Raw genomic sequence first — 19176 nt, forward strand, 5'->3', positions numbered from 1 at the left:
AATTCTTTCTTCTGCCTCATTTATCCTAGCAGTGAGAGCCTCCATTTTTGATTGCACCTCATTAATAGCTTTTTTGATTTCAACTTGGTTAGATTTTAGTTCTTTTATTTCTCCAGAAAGGGCTTTTATATCTCCCGAGAGGGTTGCTTTAATATCTTCCATGCCTTTTTCAAGCCCGGCTAGAACCTTGAGAATCATCATTCTGAACTCTATATCTGACATATTACCAATGTCTGTATTGATTAGGTCCCTAGCCTTTGGTATTGCCTCTTGTTCTTTTTTTTGTTGTGAATTTTTCCGCCTTGTCATTTTGTCCAGATAAGAGTTTATGAAGGAGCAAGTAAAATACTAAAAGGGTGGCAACAACCCCAGGAAAATATGCTTTAGCCAAATCAGAAGAGATCCTGAATTGTGAGGGGGGAGAAAGGGGATAAAAAGGGGTTCAGAAAGAAAGAAAAAAAAACTATTAAAAAAAAGAAAGCCGATAAAGAAAAATATATAAAAAGAGGAAAAAATATATATATATTAGATAAACTATTTAAAAAACGTTAAAAAAAAGAAAATGGTAAAAGTTAAAAAAAATTTAGCAGAAGAAGAGAAAAAGAAAAAAAAAATTGAAAAAGAAGAAAAAAAAAATTAAATTAACTGCAAGGCTAAAAAATCATGGGGAGAAAGCCATGAGTTCCGTGCTTTGCTTTCTTCTCCTCTGGAATTCCGCCGTTCTCCTTGGTAGGTGAACTTGGTCCTGGCTGGGTTTCCTGTAGATCTTCTGGGGGAGGGGCCCGTTGTAGTGATTCTCAAGCGTCTTTGCCCCAGGCGGAGTTGCACCGCCCTTACCCGGGGCCGCGCTGAGTCATCCGCTCGGGTTCGCTTTCGGGAGCTTTTGTTCCCTGAGCGCTTTCCGTAGAGTCTGGAGGACGGGAATAAAGATGGCGGTCTCCCGGTCTCCGGCCCGGAGGAGCCGAGAGCCCGGGGCCCCACTCCTCAGTGCGCCCTCAGAGAACAGCGCCAAATGACTCCCTTCACCCTGGCCTCCGGCCGCGCTCCGAGCTGACCGAGCCCGCGACCGGTTCCAGGCAACCCTGAGCTGAGAGTCACTCCTCGGCTCTGTCTCTGCAGCCGGCTTCCCCGTTCTAATACCGGTAAGCTCTGCGACATTGAGACACCCCCGATCCTTCTGCGACCCTGCGGGACCTGAGGCCGCGCTTACTCCGCCTGGGCTTCACCCCAGTTAAGCCTCTGGAGCGATGTCCCTCAGCGGAACAGACTTTTAAAAGTCCTGATTTTGCTCCGTTGCTCCGCCGCTCGCCGGGAGCCGGCCCCTCCCCCCGCGGTCTATCTTCCCGTCGCTTTGGATTCACTTCTCCGCCAGTCCTACCTTGCAGAAAGTGGTTGATTTTCTGTTTCTGGAATTGCTGTTCTTCTTCTCTTCAATCTCCCATTGGATTTGTAGGTGTTTGCAATCTTTAGATAAGCTATTTAGCTGATCTCCCGCTACCCGAAGTAGTCTCGGCCTGCTACTTCTCCGCCATCTTGACTCCTCTCTATACTCCTCTATTTTTCAAATACGTTACGGTTTTGTTGTTTAAATTATAGTTCTTAATGCACCTGGAGTTATTTTTTGTGTGGTAGGCATCCAATTAAATGTGAATATACATCACCAATTAATTACTTAATTCTTGAAAACACATTCAAATTAAAACATTTAGATATTGTTTCTGGCATAGGATTTTGTTTTGTCACAAATGGTTTTGAAATGTTCTTTATGATGCTCAGATATTTGAAAAAACTTTAAAGTTGACTTTTTTAAGTATTTATTACTTTTTTTATTATGTTGGCAGCCAACATATAGTACATCATTAGTTTTTGATATAGCGTTCAATGATTCTTTAGTTGTGGATAACACCCAGGGCACATCACAACATGTGCCCTCCTTAATACCCATCACCCCATTACCCCTTCTCATCAACCCCCTCCCTTCTGTAACCCTCAGTTTGTTTCCTAGAGTCCAGAGTCTCTCTGACTTGTCTCCCTCTTAGATTTCTTCCCATTCAGTTTTCCCTCCCTTCGCCTATGGTCCTCTGTGTACTCCTTATGTTGATTAACTTTCTAAAGAGATAGTAATTTAATGTTAATAATTTAAGTTGGCATATATGCTTAGAAATAATGTCTGTCACGTGTAATACACTACATAGATAACTGAAACATGATTAGTCAAATATAGTTTCAGAATTGGAAAAATGCTAGATATAGCTTCCATATTTATTTTTTAGAGAAATGATTTTATATGTATTTCAGTATATATTTGAGTCAATAAGTCTTTCTTCCTCTCTCTCTCTCTCATGCATACATACTCACTCCACCCACCCCACCCCCCACACACACACACATACACTTAGAAGAATAAATCTCACTTTTGGTAGTTCAATGTTCCTTTTTTTTTTTTTTTTTAAAGATTTTATTTATTTATTAGACAGACAGAGATCACAAGTAGGCAGAGAGGCAGGCAGAGAGAGAGGAGGAAGCAGGCTTCTGGCTGAGCAGAGAGCCCGATGCGGGGCTCGATCCCAGGATCCTGGGATCATGACCTGAGCTGAAGGCAGAGGCTTTAACCCACTGAGTCACCCAGGCGCCCCAATGTTCCCTTTTTTTAAATCATGAATGCTATCATCATTCTTTCACTTAGGAACTGTATAATAAAGTTTGACTCAGTATTTCTCAAATTTATTTAATATGGGAGCTTTTTTTGTTTTGGTTTGGTTTTGGTTTTTGTGGTACACAGCTGTTAATACTCTGTGGAATATTTCTCTCTCTCTCTCTCTTTTTAAGGAATATTAGTTTAGGGCATAGTCTTTTAAATCTGCATTATTATCTTGGCTTTTTTGAAAGATAGCTAATCCCAACCAAAGCTGCAAAGAAAAAAACAACAACAAGAAATTGTTATCAAATAGTATAAGGTCATAAAGACTGTTAACCTAAGCAAACATTCCTCTCAGGATTTAAAAAAAATCAGGAAGAAATTGGGCCAATGAATTTTCGTCATAAATTTAGTTGCCAAAATGTTCACAGTTTTGGCAGATCTAGCTATGCCTGAGCTTCAAAACTATTCCTCTTTTGAAAGCTGGTGGTACAGCCTGTGACTTCACTCATTTCTGACACCATGCCATTTGAATCTACACAGTGCATAGCACTCAATGCTGCACACAGTAAAACTCAAAAATATATGTACTCATAAAATCAATTTTTAAAGATACAAAATTATTCCATGTGAAATATATTCTGGCCAATATTATTTATATATTATAGAAAGAAGATCTTTTTACTAGTCAAACAATATTAGATGCTACTAGGTACAAATATTATTTTTTCTTTTAACAGATTTATAACAAGGAAACATTTGGTCCCAGAGACAAATCATAACAGATTGCAAAGCTTGAGTAAATGTCATAAATATTAATATATTACTTTGAATATCTCTAAAATAAAACATCACACCCTTGCTGACAGTAATATTCTAAGCAACCCTGATCTCTGTCTTGTTTCCATATTATATAATTCACAATTTATCACATGCATTTTAAAAACCATAATATCAACGTGCATGTATGCTTAAAGCAGAAGAAGGGTTCTCTGAAGGCAAGCACAAAAGATTCTAATTTACCACAAAGGAAACAGAAGAGACCTGATAATATAACAGAATCAAGCACATGTTTTGTTTTTGTTTTTGTTTTTTTTCCTGTGTTTTAAAGGGTGATTTGAAAACAATGGCTGGTTTATTGCATGTGAAAGAAACATTGAAGTTTTCTGATTTTATCTGAAAGAGACATAAACCAGGACTTTGAAAGCAATTAAAAAGAGCAAAGATACAACATTTAAGTTCAGTGGCTACAAGAAGATAACCATTCAATTTTATTCAACAAATATATAATTAGCTCTTACTTAATAATCTTATAAAAGCAGTTTATACTCTTCCAATTGTATAATCTGGTGTGTATGACATCAAAAAAAAAAAAAAAAGCACCTTCCAAAGAGATTCATAGTTTAATACTTGAGAAAGTGCAGAATTTTGTTATAGCACATGGAAATAATGTATAGTTGAGATAAAAGGGAAATGGGAGATGCCTATCTCTTGATGAAATGATACATATTCTAGCACTTTCTTTTAAATAATTATCAAGTGAGTAACATAATAGGGAAACTTTAGTTTAGCAAAGATTAAAATATGTATTTCATTAATGAAAGTTTCACTGGAAACAGATATGGAATTTTATATTGGTTGCATTATTTGCTTGTATATTTGTTTAAAATGAATTAAGAAATTTGGTCAAATCTTTGCATATCCATCCAAGCTGTATCCAAAATCTAGTTCTTAGTTCTTTACTCCATCATCATCTTGGGTATTTTGTGTTTTCTTACTTTACTATTTTCTTTTCTTTTTTTTTTTTTTTTTTTTTCTCTTAACAGCAGTTTTATTTGATTCAAAAGTGGAACTCAGATCCCAGCCCACTCCACTGGTCATGGGATAATGACTAGATTTGGAGATCGCCGGCCTCTTACTAGGATTCGATAAGGGGATATATAGATCATATATAGGGCATATAGGTCACAGATACGTGCCAGGGCAGGGAGAAAAGGGCCAGCTATGGCTGGCTGGGTAGGGCTTGGCCACAAGCCAGGGAAGGGGTGACTTGTGGCATCTCTTAGACACATGCAGAGCCAGAGAGGACTAATTCAGTACTGGTGTTGGGGTCTGGGACTTGGAATAGGGCTAGGGCAGGGTCAGGGAGCTCTGGACCAATGGGTTCAGTAGCTGTGAGTAGAAGACTTGTCCAGCTCACTGCGCTGCTCCTTCTGGGACTCGGTCACCACCTCTCCGTCCCGTGTCTCAATGGTCTTGATCAGAACCATCTTCCTGCTGTGGCTGTCCTGAGGAGGCTCCACCTCAGGTACAGTCGTCTTTATACTCAAGGATGCAAAAGAATGGATTGGCACAGAGATCCTGCTCTCCTCGCCCTCCAGAAGCTTCCGGTAGGTGGCGATCTCAATGTCCAGGGCCATCTTGACGTTGAGGAGCTCCTGGTACTCGCGCAGGTGCCGTGCCATCTCCTCCTTCAGCTGTCGCAGCTCCTCCTCGAGCCTCGCGGCGCCTGCCTGATACCCGCCCGCCTCCAGGGCAAACTGCTCCTCTAACTCCCGCAGCTGTCTGAGCAGCGCCTCGTTCGTGCCGCGCAGCCCGTCCACCTCACAAGTCAAGCTCTGTATCTGGCGTCGGGACTCGTTCATCTCCTGCTTGGCCTGACGCAGGGCCTCGTGGTTCCGGTTGGCGGCGTCGGACAGGTCCGCGTATTTGGACTTGTACCACTCCTCTGCCTCCTGCAGGTTCTTCGCCGCGATGCTCTCGTACTGCGCGCGGATGTCCCTCAGCGCCGCCGTCAGCTCCGGCTTCACGGTGGCCTCCACCTCGACCTGCTGCACCTGCTGGCTCTCCACGCTCACCTGCAGGTCTCGCAGCTCCTCCTCATGTAGCTTCTTGAGGAACTCAATCTCATATTTTTTTAAAAAGATTTTATTTACTTATTTGTCAGAGAGAGAGCACAAGCAGGGAGAGCAGCAGGCAGAGGAAGAGGGAGAAGCAGGCTCCCCACTGAGCAAGGAGCCCAATGCGGGATCAATCCCAGGACCTTGGGATCATGACCTGACCCGAAGGCAAATGCTTAACTGAATGAGCCACCCAGGCATCCCACGATTTTCATATTTTATATCTCTTTCATTATTGCTACCAATAGGAGCCCATGCATTTGAATAAAAGCCAATAAAGTTTGGTATTGACATGTCTTACTTCTCTCAGGTTCTGCAGAACAAATGTCTAGAATCATGCTGTCTAATATGATAGCTACTAGCTACATGTGGCTATTAAAATTTAAATAATTTTAAATTAAATTAAAAAAAATTAAAATCAGTTTTAATCACACTACTTATATTTTAAATGCTCCATAACCACATATGGTTCCATATTGGACAGTGTGTATTATAGAACATTTCTTCAGTAGGTAGAACTGGGCAGCCTGGGTAGAAAGTGTACTGGCAAACCCAAAAATTTGCCTGTCAGGAGAGTATTTGAATTCGAATAGTGTCATGTGTTCTCCTCTCACACATAAATTAGTTGTTTTATCAATTGGTCCTAAAATGAAGATAATTTAGTTACATCAGTGACTTATACTTTAGACTTCAAATTTAATCACCTAATGAAATGTTTCCCATTAATAAAATAATTTTTAATGTATCATCAAGTATAAAGATTTGGAATAAATGAACTACATAGTGATTTTTCAGTGATAACTCAATACGGAACATGTAGAAACTCTGAAGAAAGCAATTCAAACAGAATCTCTTAAGGTGGAACCCAGATATCACTAATTATAAAAACTTCCACAGATAATTAAAATGTGTAGCTTTGAGAAGAAAGAGAATCTTGAATATAGATAATCTTGTGTAGTCACTATAGAAGCTTTAGATGAAATTTAAAAATAATCTTGATTCCCCAAAATTTTGGAAGTCACTCATGGTCATTATTCTACTCTTTATATTCTATATGTGTGTGTGTGTGTACATATCTATATACAAATATATGTGTGTATACACTTATGTGCATAATTATACATGCATGCATATATATTTTATATATTTATATATAATGTATATATTTACATCTATATATACATGCACATATGTATATAATGTATATTATATAAGTTAGCATAATTTGTTTTTCAAATTATTTACATATTTTAAATTTTTTTTGTTTTGAGGTAATTTTGAATTTATAGAAAAGTAGAAAGAGAGTATCAACAATTCCTAGACAGCCAGCCCTGATTTCCTTTCTCCTAACCTCCCACATTTCCTGTGGTACCTTTGTCATAATTAATGAACCTATTTGATAGATTATTATTAACTAAACTCTGTACTTTATTAGCATTTTATTAGTTTCTCCCTAATGTCCTCTTGCTGTTTCAGAATTCCATCCAGAATATCTTACCACATTTATTTATCAAGTCTCTCTAGGTTCCTCTGAGCTGCAACAGTTGCTCAATTTTTTTCTTGTTTTTCATGATCTTGACAGTTTTGAGAAGCCCTGGTCAGATATTTTGTAGAATGTTCCTCAACATGTCTGATGTCTTTTCTAATGGTTAGACTGGATTTGTAGGTTTGGGATGGGAGAGCACAGAGGTGAAGTACCATTTTTAATACAATGTATCAAGAGTACATGCTATCATTTTGACTTAATCACTGATAATGTGAACCTTGATCATGTGGCCATTATTAGTCAAGTTTCTCAACTATAAAATTGTTCTTTTATCATCCTTTTCTACACTGTACTCCTTGAAAGTTTTATTTATAAACTACATGTAAGGAGTAGGGCGATATGCTCATCCCCCTTCAGGGAGGAATATCTCAAATTTTTTGAAGTGTGTCTGCATGAGAGATTTTTAAATTTATTTTTCAATTATTTATTTATATTGTTTAAGATGATGACTGTTCATTTTATATATTGAATTATAATCCATTAGTAATTTACTTTCTTGCTCAAATTGTTCCATCCTTGGCCATTGGGAACTCTCAGTTGGCCCTGTGTTCCTCTAAAGCATTCCAATGTTTGAGGATTTTCGTTTGTTTGCTTGTTTTTTGATGACTTCCTTACTTTCTGGTCTACAGGAAGTTACAGGCTTATTTTGTCTATTTCTCCCCATAGTCCAGAATCAACTATTTTTTTTTTTAACAAGTGCAAGTTACTTTTATTGGAGAATGGCATAGATCTGGGCACTAGTTCTGCTCATTGCTACTGAAGTTCCTTTGCTTTTAGACCCTCTCAGCTGACAGAGCAAGAAAACATATGTGTGTATGCTAACTTGTGAATATAATCATATATCTAAATACTTCTTTGTGTAATGATATGCCTTCATATTAAGCTAAACATGAGTTCATACAGATATCTCCAATTCTAAGCTATCACAACATGGATCATTCTAGTCTCCTCCCCTTGATTATCTGTAACTTTAGTCAAACGGCCAGAAACCAGGTTCTGACCATTCAACATTCATTTACTTAATTATTCAATCCCATCAGGTAAGTACAGTGTTATCAGAATTGTTAACTGATACCCCTGTGGGAAACAACTTTGCCAACAAAGTATAGTGCTTATGAACAGTTTCTTTCGCTTCTTTGTCTTACAGACTCCATCCATTTCCAAAATTATTCAGGTCAGCAACTTTTCTCCCATTCCCTTCATTAGTGTCTCATACATTTGTAATACAGTTAGATTCTTTTTGTCACATTCTGTATTCCAGCCTGTATTCCCTAGGCTCCTGAGCCCTTTTTTAACACTTTACATTAAAGTTTGCTCTTTTGCTATAAAGTCTATGAATTTTGACAAGTATTTGATATTTTACCTTTCTCATTAGAGTATCACATACAATAGCTTCATCCCTCTAAACCCTGCACTGAAAAAAATAAAAATAAAAATAAAAAATAAACCCTGCACTGTACCTATCCAACCTTCCTCCTTCCATCTGAACCCCTGGCAACCACTGATTTGTTTATTCCATTTTTATTTCTTTTCAGGAAGTTTCTATGGACATGTCTTCAAGCTCACTGATTTTTTTCCCCCCTCATCTTGTTGAGTCTACTGGTAAGTCAATGAAAAAGTATTCATTTCCGTCTTTGTTTTTGATATCTAGGATTTCACCCCCCTTCCCTTTTCTTATAGCTTTAATCTCTCTGTTGATATGACCTATTTGGACTTGCCTGTTGCCAACCTTTCCCATCAGAAATATTAATGTACTAAACATAATAATTTTAAATTTTCTGTCTGGTGGTTCCAACATCTGTATCATATCTGAGTCTGGCTATGAGGATTGCTTTGCCTCTTCAGACATATTTGTTCTTGCCTTTTGACATGGCTTGTAATTTTTTGTCCCAAACCAGACCTATTGTATGGAGTAATATTTTCTGAGATAAATAGACCTTTAGAGTCTGTGTTTTTATTAATCTTTCTAGAGTTGGGCTATGTTTCCTGCTTCATATAATTATAGGCACCAGAGGCTTCAAAGTGCTCTAGTAAGCTTGCTTTTTTTTTTTTTTTCCCATCACATTTTGGCACTGGAATTTCTTTTTCTGCTGGTCCTCAGAGAAAGTCTGCGTCTTCTAGCCATAATCCACTGTTATTATTGCTCAGTGCTTCTCAATGTGAAGGTAGGTTGTGAGAGCATGAGGTGTTGTGTGATCTCTAATTTTCAGTCTTTTAGGAGTCCTGTGTTGGGTGAGTGTGCCTTTCAGAAATACTCCTGCCCTTCTCCAGAAGTAGAGCTTTCATAACGACTAGTCCCTTCCCTGGTGATAGTGTTTCCAGACTTTTTCCTAATTGTCCTCTCTTCTATAGATTATATCATTCATTTATCATTTATTTTTCTTCATCTGTTTATTTATATATGTATATAAATAACTTTTATTTATCTATTTGTGGCTGGCTGGCTGCCTGGCTGGCTGGATGGATGGATGTGCCAAGAAGGCAAGAGCTAGTGTGTTCCACTCCTTGACATGGGTAAGATTTCTGAGTTGTACTCTGGCCAATTCCTTTCCCCAGTGGTCAAGCCTTTGTTGGGGGCATGAGTCTGAACAATCTCCCAATGGCTACTTTGCCCCTTTTCCCTGACATTACACCTGGGGAGCCATCTCCAATCCTCTTTTTGAGAACCTGCTGAGGTACCTGGAGGAAAAGCCTGCAAAACTATGAAAAACTCCTTACCAACGTTAACACCTCAGGAACTTTCCAGTCTCGTGATAGTCTGCACTTCATTTCCAGCACTATGTCAAATATATGGTTTAAATATTCCTGCCAACGTATGGCATCTGGCAGCTTCTGCTCCACGTAAGCAGATCTCAGCTGTGCCTATCCGGATATGCCCGACTCTCCAGATTTGGGACTGGTGGTTTGCCAGCAATTTCAGTTCTCTGATGTATCCAAGAAAGTGTGTTGATATTTAACTTGTAAGGTGGCCACAAGTAATATCAAGGGGAATTTTGAAGGTCAGTCTTTTTCTTACTGTAAGGGTGGGAATAAAAACTAAGCACTTTGCAAAAGCTGAAACCAGAAGGCAGCATGCCCTGTGTTTTTATCCAAATATATACTGAATTCCCGAATTTTTTTCTATATTTACGGTCAATTTCCTGGCCAAATAAATATCTCTTATCAAGATCAGTTCAGCTTCTAATAGGTATCTTTATCCTCTCCAATCTATTCTCCAAACAACAACTATATTAATATCTTATGTCATATCATTTCACTGTTAGCAATCTATTTCTCACTGAATTAAAAATATGATCTAATATCTCTTGCATTAATAGATGCAACCCTATCTGATCATTGTGTAGTTCTCTTATATCATATATCCCCTTGATTAACTATCCCCACCCCAGGTTATAAACTTCTGCTCTCATCCCTCTTGACATTGTTGTTTTATTCTTTCTACACAAATCTCAACTGGGATATTGTCTCTCAGACAGGCCTTCCTTGACTACTTGAAGAACCCCGGCATCCTACAGATCAAACTCTGTATAGCCTGCATCACTATTTGCTTGCTTGCTTGCTTATCTTTTTTTTTTTTAAATTTATTTATTTGACAGAGAGATCACAAGTAAGCAGAGAGGCAGGTGGGGTGGGGTGGGGGGGGAGCAGGCTCCCTGCTGAGCAGAGAGCCCAATGTGGGACTTGACCCCAGGACCCTGAGATCATGACTCGAGCCGAAGGCAGAGGCTTAACCCACTGAGCCACCCAGGCACCCCGCTTACTTATCTTTTAATCTTTTTCCAGAAAAAGAGTGCAATGAGACAAAGGGACCTTTTCTGACCTGATCATTGCCATATTCCTAAGCTTAAAACAGCAGCAAGCACAGAGTAGGTGTTGAATAAATAATTGTATAATCAAAGAATAGCATGCACCTTTTGAACCTTTTTTCAACTTTATATTTTAATATGTTCTCACTAATATACTTGATTTCATCCACATTAGCCTTATTTTATCCCCTCTAAGGCAAAACATTTTCCTGCTGGTCTGTTTTCTATCTTTCCTTGCCCTTATTACTTCACTCAACTTGTAGATACAGGATTGTGTTTCAGCTTCAAGGAATTCTTTCTCATATAAAACTCCTGATGAGGAGTCTTGGGGTAACCTCCTAGTTCCTTAGTCATCTGGTACCCACAGCCTTCTCTCTTGCTCTTCCTACTTTTTCAACATGTGGATGCCATCTCATGGTACACAGTGATGCCTTTAGGTCTTCATATGACGTTTGGATGTCAGGAAGGAGATAAAGAGGAGAAAGTTCTATTTTTCTTTCAATGACTGGAATTTGGTCACGTGGCCTTTCTAATATCAAGAAAAATTTGGTAGGTCAGTACTTATTTGAAGTACTCAGGTACTCATCTAAAAAATTTAAGAGTTCTACTCTAGAGGAGATGGAAATACATCTGTGGAATATCAAACAGCCTCTGACATGCTAATGAAAATACATTTTCCCAATTATTCTCTTTTGTAGTACTGTATTTTTCATATCAAAAACTTGACACGATTTGTAAATATTTAATTTAATTTCTTATTTTTTATGTGTTTATTCTAGTTTTCTTCTATTCCACTGTAAGCTCTATCATGTCATAGAAGATACCTTTCCTTTTCGCTGTCATATCTACAATGCCTCCCATAGTATCTAGAAAAGAAAATACAGGCACTTGTAAATATTTATTAAATAAAGAGAGATATCAGGAAAGAAACCTTGGTTATTTATTTCAAAATATATTTAGTCTTCTATTCTGGAGTATGTTTTTAATTTCTATTTATTACTGTTTCTATAACCTTGTATATTATTGCTAATAAAGATTCTAAAATTAATACGGTCCCTTAAAAGGAAAAAGTCCTATTTCTGAAAATAGTATTTAATGTGCCTTACCAACAGTTAACTTAAATGGTCATATAAAAACTGATTTTTATGGTGCATTTATTATTTGTTACTCCATTGCCTATAAATATGTAGAGATAAATATGTTTAAAATGAAGCCATTTTGGGAGACTTGTGAGGCTCAGTGGGTGAAGCCTCCGCCTTCAGCTCAGGTCGTGATTTCAGGGTCCTGGGATCAAACCCCACACTGGGCTCTCTGCTCAGCAGGGAGCCTGCTCTCCCTTCTCTCTCTGCCTGCCTCTCTGCCTACTTGTGATCTCTCTGTCAAATAAATAAAATCTTTTAAAAAAATAAATAAAAATAAAATGAAGCCATTTTATTTACTGACATGTTATGTATTCCTAAGGTCAAGTAGAATTCTAGTTTAAATTGTTGCACCTTTGGGGCACTGGCTGGCTCAATTGGTTAGGCTGCCAACTCTTGATTTCTGCTCAGGCTATGATCTTGGGGTCCTGGGATTGAAACCCACACTGGGCTCTGTGCTCCGCAGGGAGTCTCCTTCTGGATTCTCTCTGTCCCTCTGCTCCTCCCCTCACTCACTTCCTCTGTCTCTAAAGTAAATAAACAAATCTAAAAAAATTGTTGCACTTCCATTTCATACAAAAAATTAATTATATTAGTTTCTCAGCTATATGAGTCCAAGCATCTTTGTGTATTTTGTTCATTGATATATATCAAATCCCTAGAGCATCTGGAACATTTGAGTGTAAGCTGCAAAAGTATGGGGGTTGGGTGGACAGTGGGTTTTATATATCACCTATTTCCTGTGTACTAGGCAATTTAACAAGCAGTCTCTATGTATTATCATATTTAATGCACATGACTTAAAAATATATTTATATAATCTGAAGAATCCAAAGTGCCCCATTTCTGGGTCCACAGACACTTGTATTTTAACATTAACACAAGTGACATATACAAATACAAAATAAATCTTAAAAATTAATAAACTATTTTATACCAGTCAGTTTAAAAACATGGGATAAAATGTTAAAAATAGCATGGTATTTACCATCAAGGAATATATGGACAATATTCTCTTAAGAAAAAAAATATGGTTGTCATCACTACTAGACAACACTACTTTTAAGGTATGTAAAACTGCAAAAACAAAAATACATTACAAATCTATATTATATAGATTATATTATATGAACAAATATTTATAAAACATCCAAGCTTGGTTATGTAATTTCTACATAAGAGATTTCAAGTGGCATTATGATTTATTGATGTCAAAAGGCACTATCTGGGAAAACTCCAAAGAATCATTTGAATGATAATATTTTGTCATGAGCAGTTTCATAAGGTATGTGATTAGAAGATGAAAGTCAGTAACTTCTTACATAATCGTAGAAACCCAGCACACAAATAGCTCTGCTCTTTGTAATTTACATTCTAGTGTGTGTATTAGAGGGTGCAAAAGACATCAGTATAGAATAAATGAGAGTATTAGATTGTATTTTTTTTTAAGATTTTATTTACTTATTTGACAGACAGAGATCACAAGTAGGCAGAGAGGCAGGCAGGTGGGGGGGGCGGGGTCAGAGCAAGCTGCCTGCTGAGCAGAGAGCCCGATGCAGGGCTCCATCCTAGGACCCCAGGACCATGACCTGAGACGAAGGCAGACACTTTAACCCACTGAGCCACCCAGGTGCCCCAAGATTGTATTTTTTTTAAAGATTTATTTATTCATGAGAGAAAGAGAGAGAGAGTAGGAGCTGAGGAGAGAAGCAGAGGGAGAAGCAGACTCCCTGCTGAATAGGGAGCCAGAAGCAGGGCTCCATCCTAGGATGTATATATAGATCATGACCTGAGTCAAAGTCAGATACCTAACTGACTGAGCCAGACAGGCACACATGTGTGCGCATGAACATACACACACACACACAAGTGGAAAGGGAGAGACTCTTCAAGCTGACTATGATGGTCATGGTAGGCACACTATATAACATAATGATGCAAGTGAATATAGAGGTCTCACAATATGCAGTAGACACCTGGTGATCCAGGAGACCCAATAGCATAGTTCTATGTCAAAGGTCTGCATGCTTGAGACCCAGGAAAGAGCCAATGTTTCAGTTCAAGTCTGAAGGCAAGAAAAAAAACAATGAAACAGATGGAAGACATCAAGCAGGAGGAATCCCCTCCTGCTCCTCTTACTCATCTTTTCCTTCAGCAGTTGGATGGGGCCCACCCACATTAGGGAGGGGAATCTGTTTTACTGGATCTACTGACTCAAATGTTAATCTCATCCAGAATCACCCGCATATGTACATTCCAGATAATGTTTAATCAAATGCCTGGGCACCTATGGCCCAGTCTAGCTGACACATAAAACTAACCATCACGCAAAGTACAGTAATAGGCATATATTGCTACTGTATTTGCAATTTGTAATTGTATGGTACGTGAATATGAAAAAACCTTGCATTTTTACTTCATTTTACCAATAATTTGAAAAATAAATTTGTCTGCAATTCTTCCTCCCCTTACTTTGTTGGTATCAGTAAGTATGTGTGCTCTTGTTGGACTCTGTTAGAAAAAGAATGCCTTTATATAGCCTTAAGTAAACAATGCCACCACTCCTAAAATGACCATGTGATCTGTTGGAACGTATTCTTCGCTGGCCCCCGGGCTTTCTTTGGTATCATCATTTCCAGGCTCTGTTCTATTTGGGATTGCCATTAGTTTTCTTTTTCTCTGCTACTCTTTCCCTAACAGCCTCTCTTGTCCTTGGAGAGCATTTTCTTCCCCTAAAGCAAGCTACAGCTCTTATTAGTCCTTGAATAATGCACACAGACACCAGGCGTCCTTCTTTAAATGCAGCTTTAGTCATCTTTCACTCAGTCAGGGGGTAGTGAAAAGAGCATGAACTTTAGACTAGACAGGTCTAGGAACCATTCCCTGCTTTATAATTACTAGTGTATGATCTTTTGAGAAGAAGTTAACTCTTTCAGACTTTTATCATTTGTAAAATGGAGACAAAAATACTGCTTCATAGTTTTATAATGAGAATTGAGGAAAAATATGTAGAGGAAACATGGCACCAGGCAGGCAGAAAGATAATTTATCCACTTCCCTTTGTTCCAGGATCTCCTGAACATCTACAGTGTCTGAGGCACAACAGCTGTCACTAGGGACACCGTATTAAAAGACATGGCCTCTGCCATAAAGAACCCACAGACTAGTGAAATAACATAAAAATAAATAAACGCAAATATCTATAAAATAAATAAACTGTTGTAATGTTGTTACTCAGAAGATATGTGCCAATAATGGTCTGAAAAGGATCAGGGATGGTTTCTTGAAATGTAAAAAATAAGCAACACCAATGACATTTGGATTTTACAGAGATTTCCAATAGCAAGGGGTGAGTGGGGGTGGGGGAGTTCAGTATGTACAACATATGACAACTGAAAAGAGGTGGTGGATACAGACAAGATCTCAGGACTGAAGTTTATTTTATTCAGAATGGGTTTGAGGAGTCCAAAGAAAGCTTGTAGAATTAAGAGAGGGCCTGAGAAAGCAAGGTCTCAGCACAATAAATGCATTTGTGTGTTTATACTCTTTTAAAATGGATAGTTTCATTATTACCATTTTAAAGATGAAATAAAAACAAATTAGCATTCTCCAAATCATAAAACATTTAAGTTGCTGAGCCAGGGTTCAGACCTTGAGAATCTAGTTCCATATCCTGGGCTTTAAAACTATCTAGATTTTTCCTTTCTATGTGGTTAATGCATTAAAGCACCCAGGGTCCTCCAATCTTTTTTCCCTTTTTCCTATTAAGGTCAGTCAAATATGATGTCCTTACACCATGCTCCTAATCCAAGTAGTTAGTGCCCTCATCATTGTATTACTGTTTTGCATGATCTTGTAAAACGTATTTAGGATGAAACACCAATGACATCAGAACTAAATAGCTCTCCAAGGTGGACAGATTTCATATCACCATACAAAACCTACGCTTTTCTACATAGCAGAAGTTTGAAATTACCAGGGACATTTAGCTGAGTGAGTTCAAACATCATTACATCATTGGAGATAAAATAGTCTGCTTACATTTAGCATCATTTATTAATGATTCAGGTAATGTAAAACCGAAAGCGTTTCAAGGAATCAATGGGGAATCAGGGATTACAGTTCACAGATAATGACATGTTCTTTTTAAATATAGAAGTAATAATTAGAAATGGCTGGAGATGGACAGCTTTGTAATTGTATACTTTTGCATGTCAATTTGATTTTTAATTATATGATTTCTCAAATATATAGTTGTTATTATTAATTGGTTTTATTAATTGGTTTTTCATAAGGGAGTTATGTGTACTAAGATTATTTTCTAAAAAAAAGCCAGCTTTGGGTTAAGAGCACAGATTCTGAAACCAAGCCACTTAGGCTGAAAACATGGCCCTAGTATTTGTCAACATTCATGAACCTTAATCAAGTTAATGAATTTCTTTGTGAATACTTCATAATCCTTATTATGGGATTAATTATGAGTATCTCTCTTATAAAGCTGTCATGAAGTTTAAATAGTTAACTGTGTTCCAAGTCTCCTTGGTATCTTCCCTATAAATTTAAGTGGTTTGACAAAGTTTTAATCATGAGGACACTCTAAAGATGTATTGGTGATTGCCACAGAAGTCACATACCTCTCATTTCCTTACTATATACACTTACCTGCTGAGTTTTTTTTTTTTTTTTAAGATTTTATTTATTTATTTGACAGACAGAGATCACAAGTAGGCACAGAGGCAGGCAGAGAGAGAGAGGGAAGCAGACTCCCTGCTGAGCAGAAAGCCCAATGTGGGGCTCGATCCCAGGACCCTGAGATCATGACCTGAGCTGAAGGCAGAGGCTTTAACCCACTGAGCCACCCAGGTGCCCCTGAGTTGTTATTTTGATTTAAAATTCATGTCTTTTGGGCGCCTGGGTGGCTCAGTGGGTTAAGCCGCTGCCTTCGGCTCAGGTCATGATCTCAGGGTCCTGGGATCGAGTCCCGCATCGGGCTCTCTGCTCAGCAGGGAGCCTGCTTCCCTCTCTCCCTCTCTCTCTGCCTGCCTCTCTGTCTACTTGTGATCTCTCTCTGTCAAATAAATAAATAAAATCTTTAAAAAAAAATTAAAAAAAAATAAAATTCATGTCTTTTACTTTTAAAATAGATTTGTGCTATATATTTTGATGTTATAATAATAATATATAACTATTTTAATAATAATATTTTAGTGTTTCATAGAGTAAATATAAATAGTAATTTTTATTGCTAATACTTGAGGTTGAGATATTTGAAGACATTTTTGAGTGGTTTGATTATTTACATTGATATTAAAAACCATAACATTTGATGAAAGCCTATGAAATATTCAGCATCCTACTAGATATAATTACCTTTACTACTTAAATGACTATAATTCAAACCAAGTCTTTCCAGTGTCTGACTCTCTGCCTGAGAGGAAATTAGTCAGATGAATTAAATTTAATTGTGTAAAATGCTAGCATACGGGAAAGTTATGCCTTCAATCTCAGTAGGCTTGTAGCTGCAAATGTACAGTGAGTTGGCATGCCTTATTCTCATATTCAAACACACACCACACCTTTCCAACTAGATATATTTATTACTGATTTATTCCAAGCACCCAAGTTACTTAAGTTAATTAATCTGTGCCTTCTATATGTGCTAGATACACTTCTGTTATACCTCACAATGACCACTGCCACCTAGTATTGATGGACTGTACAATTTTGTTCCCCTAAATGGTAATGAACTGATAGAACATGGCAAAGTTATAGGTCACTTCCATGATTAGGTTACAAAAGTTTATAACTTCCATCTTTCAAGCTCTACTTCTCAGTGTATAGCTTTGATGAAGTAAATTGTCACATTTGAGAGATCATGTTACGAGAAACTGCAGACAGCCACCGGCCAACAACCGACAAGGATCTGAAAGCTGTCAACAATAACTAGGTGGTTTAGAAGGAGATCTTTCTCTATTTGAGGTTTTGGATGAGACTACAGATCCTAGGCTGACACAGATTACAACTTTGTGAGAAATGTGAAGCAGAAGACCCAGCTAAATCATGCCCAGATTCCTGAACCACAGGAACTTTGAGATAATAAATGTGTGTTATTTTAAGCCATTAAATCTTAGAATAGCAATAAATAAAAATACACTATGCCAAGTTAGAATAATATAGCTTGCGGCGTTGTAAGTCTTGACTTACTATTTAATGTTATCTGTGGATTTCATCTCTACAAATTCAATTGCAATATTGCAATCATAAAACATTAGTATTGATGATAAAATATATATGAAACTAAACACAAATTTTCTATACATTATAAGTTATATATAAGTTAAATATACAGCACTGACCATTTTTACGTTTTGGGGAATTTTTTTTTTCACAGAATGACTTAGATTAGGCTTCTTAAAGCAATGAGTCAAAAGAAATTTTTACTTAAGACACATTGTAATTTTCCTGTTATTTTACATTTCATACTCATAGACAATTATCTTGTCCCAAGGACTTTCCCAGTTACACTTCTCAAATGTAATTATATAATCAAAATCACATGTGAATACTATTAAGCATAATAATTCAGCCATGACCTAGTCACCCTAATTAAGACCCAGAACAGCAGTGTTACTTTGAAGTTTTCTGACTGCTCCTTCTTATTGTATCACTGCCTCTTCCACAGAGGTAACTGCTATTTTAAATTTTATGGTTATCATTTTCTTACTTTAAAGAGAGTTTGCTACATAGGTCCATATCCCTCAAATATATTTTCTTTGTTGAATATGAATAAAATTACAAAATGAGAGTTTATATGACTGGCCCACCAAAACTGACGAAATGAAAAATTAATGAAATACATTCTTCACACATCACCAGTTAAATAAACATCTAAATATATAGTATTTATCAAAATTTCAACATAGATGTAATTTAATCTTCCCTGTCTGAGGGAAATAAAGGTCACTGTTTGTTCTTATTATATTGAATTTCTGACAAATGTCCCCTGATATGACCACAGCATAAGCATGGGAGGATACAACTAGAAAATCATTTAGAAATATTCATTAAACATCTTAATGTATAGTATAAGATCAAAAGATATCAACGTTTGCATTCCTTTGGATACATCATATTTTACCTAGTGCCT

The 19176-nt window shown here is 37.3% G+C and overlaps 1 protein-coding gene across 1 annotated transcript; it reads right to left on the reverse strand.

Moving 5' to 3' along the window:
• Positions 1 to 4455: 4455 nt before the first annotated feature.
• LOC125085586 (peripherin-like) lies at positions 4456 to 9853 on the reverse strand. The gene is made up of 2 exons (XM_047704058.1): positions 9803 to 9853; positions 4456 to 5544 (listed from the first exon to the last, which is right to left on the reverse strand). The coding sequence occupies exons 1-2, from the start codon at positions 9851 to 9853 to the stop codon at positions 4804 to 4806; spliced, it is 792 nt and encodes a 263-aa protein (XP_047560014.1). The 3' UTR covers positions 4456 to 4803.
• Positions 9854 to 19176: the final 9323 nt, after the last annotated feature.

Source organism: Lutra lutra, chromosome 15 (assembly GCF_902655055.1).
Source record: "Lutra lutra chromosome 15, mLutLut1.2, whole genome shotgun sequence".
NCBI classification, from domain to species: Eukaryota; Metazoa; Chordata; class Mammalia; order Carnivora; family Mustelidae; genus Lutra; species Lutra lutra.